This window comes from Podospora anserina, chromosome 4 (assembly GCF_000226545.1).
Source record: "Podospora anserina S mat+ genomic DNA chromosome 4, supercontig 2".
Classification (NCBI taxonomy): domain Eukaryota; kingdom Fungi; phylum Ascomycota; class Sordariomycetes; order Sordariales; family Podosporaceae; genus Podospora; species Podospora anserina.
Window position 1 is genome coordinate 1 of NW_001914835.1, and position 2,725 is coordinate 2,725.

Below are 2,725 nucleotides of genomic sequence, written 5' to 3' on the forward strand. Positions count from 1 at the left end.
TATTCACATCCACTGACACATCAAAGACGTGGAGCTTTCTTTTGACCTTTCCGGCTACGACAACTGGACAGTTTCGGAAGAGCAGTTCAAGATCTTCCTAGGAAAGCTCAAGTTCAGCGATGTGCTCCAATATGTTGGGATTCCAAAAGTCCCGCTCATCCATCGGAAAGCTGCTGTTAGTCGGGAGCCTCTTGGCAGTGCTATTGGGAGAAATGATCTCCTCTTTGCGTCTGACTGCCTTCGTGACAAGGGAGTCAGATCCATCCTTGCCGTCATGGTGGACGATGAGCCGACCGTATCCGACAACTCAGAAGCCTCACGTACCCGACCACACACTGATGAAGCAATTGAAAGATCACTTAAAGGCTTTGGGATCGAAATCTGGGATTGGAAAAAAAACAGATACATGCTCCGAGGTTATCTGGAATGTTGCGCCGAATGTGCGCGAGGTTCAATTTTACTGGAACGGCAACAATGCCGTCTTGAGAGGCTGGGCTGAGTCAGGCGGACTCAGGAAGTTGAGCAAGCTAAAGCAGGTGTTTCTTTCCATTGAAGAGGTACGTTGTTTGCGATTACTGAGCTCTCTGAGACAGATTGGAAGCGGAACTAATACCTGGCGGAGATCAGAATCAGAAGCCCGAACTGGCACCTATGTTATGGACTTTGTCGTGCGCATGAAGGAACTCTGCGCTGGAGTCAAGGTCGAACTACAAGGTCCTCCGTACCGAAACCACACAGAATTATTAGCCTACCCGCGTACCCCACGGAATGTTGGCAAGCAACAAACCAAAGATGAATGGATCAAGTGCATGAATGGATTCCACCACCTCCTCTCCCTAGCCGAGAAAATATTTTGATGTGGAAACCGACGCTGGGGGCTCAAAGACTCTGCGGCAGACTGTGGGCGCTAGCATCAAAATTGCCCTCATAGACGACGGCGTCGACTACAAGGATCTCCCCAAGCGCACCTTCATCGGCGGACACAGCTTTTCTACTCGAGACAAAGAGCGCAACCTGATCCATCCGCATTATGTCTCCATCATGGGCCACGGGACCGCCATGGCTAGACACATCTACTACATGTGTCCAAGCGCTGAAATATACGTCTTGCGGCTGGAAGACTACCACCACCCAGAGGACCCAAACCTTCGACTGATAGCAGCAAGAAGTGCCGTAAAAGCCATTAGGGCTGCGGTGGGCAAGGAGGTGAACATCAATTCCGTGTCATGGACTATCGAACCTACGGGAACAGAAGGAGACCAGAACCTGGAACTGGCAATTGCCGATGCGGCACAGAGAGGTATCCTCATGTTTTGCTCTGCCAGTGACCGTGGAGCAAAGCAAAACGCCACATACCCTTCCAAGGCCGCCCCCGGAAGAATCTTTACCATCGGTGCAGCATCAGTCTGGAGAAATGCCGTTGCATCAGTCGGGAGTTTAGATCGGATAACATTCATTTTACCAGGAGAAAAAGTCAGCGTGCCTGGAAGCGAAAGAGCCAGTCTGTCTTTCAGGGAACCGTCTGGATCATCGGTCGCCACGGCGCTAGGTGCAGGATTAGCAGCTCTGATGTTGTACTGTGTGAAGGTTCATTTGGTCCTGGCCAAACCCGGGCCGGAAAAGGAAAGGATTCAAGAGGATTATAGCTTGTTATTGAAGCATGAAATCATGGTAAAGGTCATTTATGGAATTGGCATGACACCTGACACCAAGTTTATAAAGGTATGCGGCGTATTTGGAAAGAGTACTTCAGCGGAAAGAGTAGTCCGCAGGGAACGAGTAAGCCCATTTAATAGCAGAGGTTGGGAAGACACTGTGCGCGAAACTGCTGTAGATAGTGTAGTTCAACTAGCACCCAAGATGACTTGAGGCAGGTAGATTGCTGCAGTGACGGAAAGAATGCTATTCAATTTCGTTCGACGGCAGGCTTCATTTTTCTCAAGCATGTTGAAACCTGACTGAACTAAAGATAGGGTGCATCAAGGCCGCCGGCCAATAGAACTGCAAGCAGAACGTCTAAGCTGCTCTTGTTAGGGGCGAATATACTGATTCAATGTCGATGGATAAGTCGGAACAAATGGCTCAATCCACATGATTGGCGTGTACGAGGCACGAAAAGACAAAAAAAGAGAGCAAGTCATGAAAGCGAGGAAAAGGGCACTGACAGACAGCTTTGGGGAGAAGAGGTGGTCAGTTATACAAGGGGTTAGGGCTCATATCGTGTAGTTCATGTGCGATAAGGTGACACCGTGCGACTGGTCCAGTGACGTAATGAAATCTTCGCACCAACCACCCACCTCTCAGCCAACGCAACACTCTCGCCGCCGCCGCCGTCAACCTGGAACCTGCTGAGACTTGCTGTGCCCGCCTCGGATTTATTCCGTCATTCGTCTCCATTTCTCTCGAGCAAATATTCTAGATCTCTCCTCACTTTCCGCACACTCAACCTTCTCCCATCTCAAGCCAAGAAACACAACAAAGCTTAATCCGACATCTCCAACGGTTCTCTCCACAGTTCATCACAACCCCCACACGCTCACCAGCATCACCATGTCTCCTCAAGGCCCCACCACTCAATCGCCCATGATCATGGATGCTGCTGCTGTCCAGCGCCCAGAGAATGCGCACCTGGATAGCAAGTTGCAGACGAGTCAGCCGGCAACATTTCCACCGATGGGTATGTTTCGGGTCATTTCACCCCCAAATTTGGACTGTATTCACTGGA

General features: G+C 50.2%; 1 protein-coding gene across 1 annotated transcript; it reads left to right on the top strand.

Moving 5' to 3' along the window:
- Positions 1-25: 25 nt before the first annotated feature.
- PODANS_0_330 (uncharacterized protein) lies at positions 26-1,869 on the top strand (the record flags this gene model as incomplete). The annotated part of the gene is made up of 4 exons (XM_001903821.1): positions 26-253; positions 345-557; positions 623-770; positions 842-1,869. Coding segments are annotated over 4 exons (1,617 nt in total), but the record flags the coding sequence as incomplete, so codon positions are not given.
- Between the last annotated feature and the right edge of the window lie 856 nt (positions 1,870-2,725).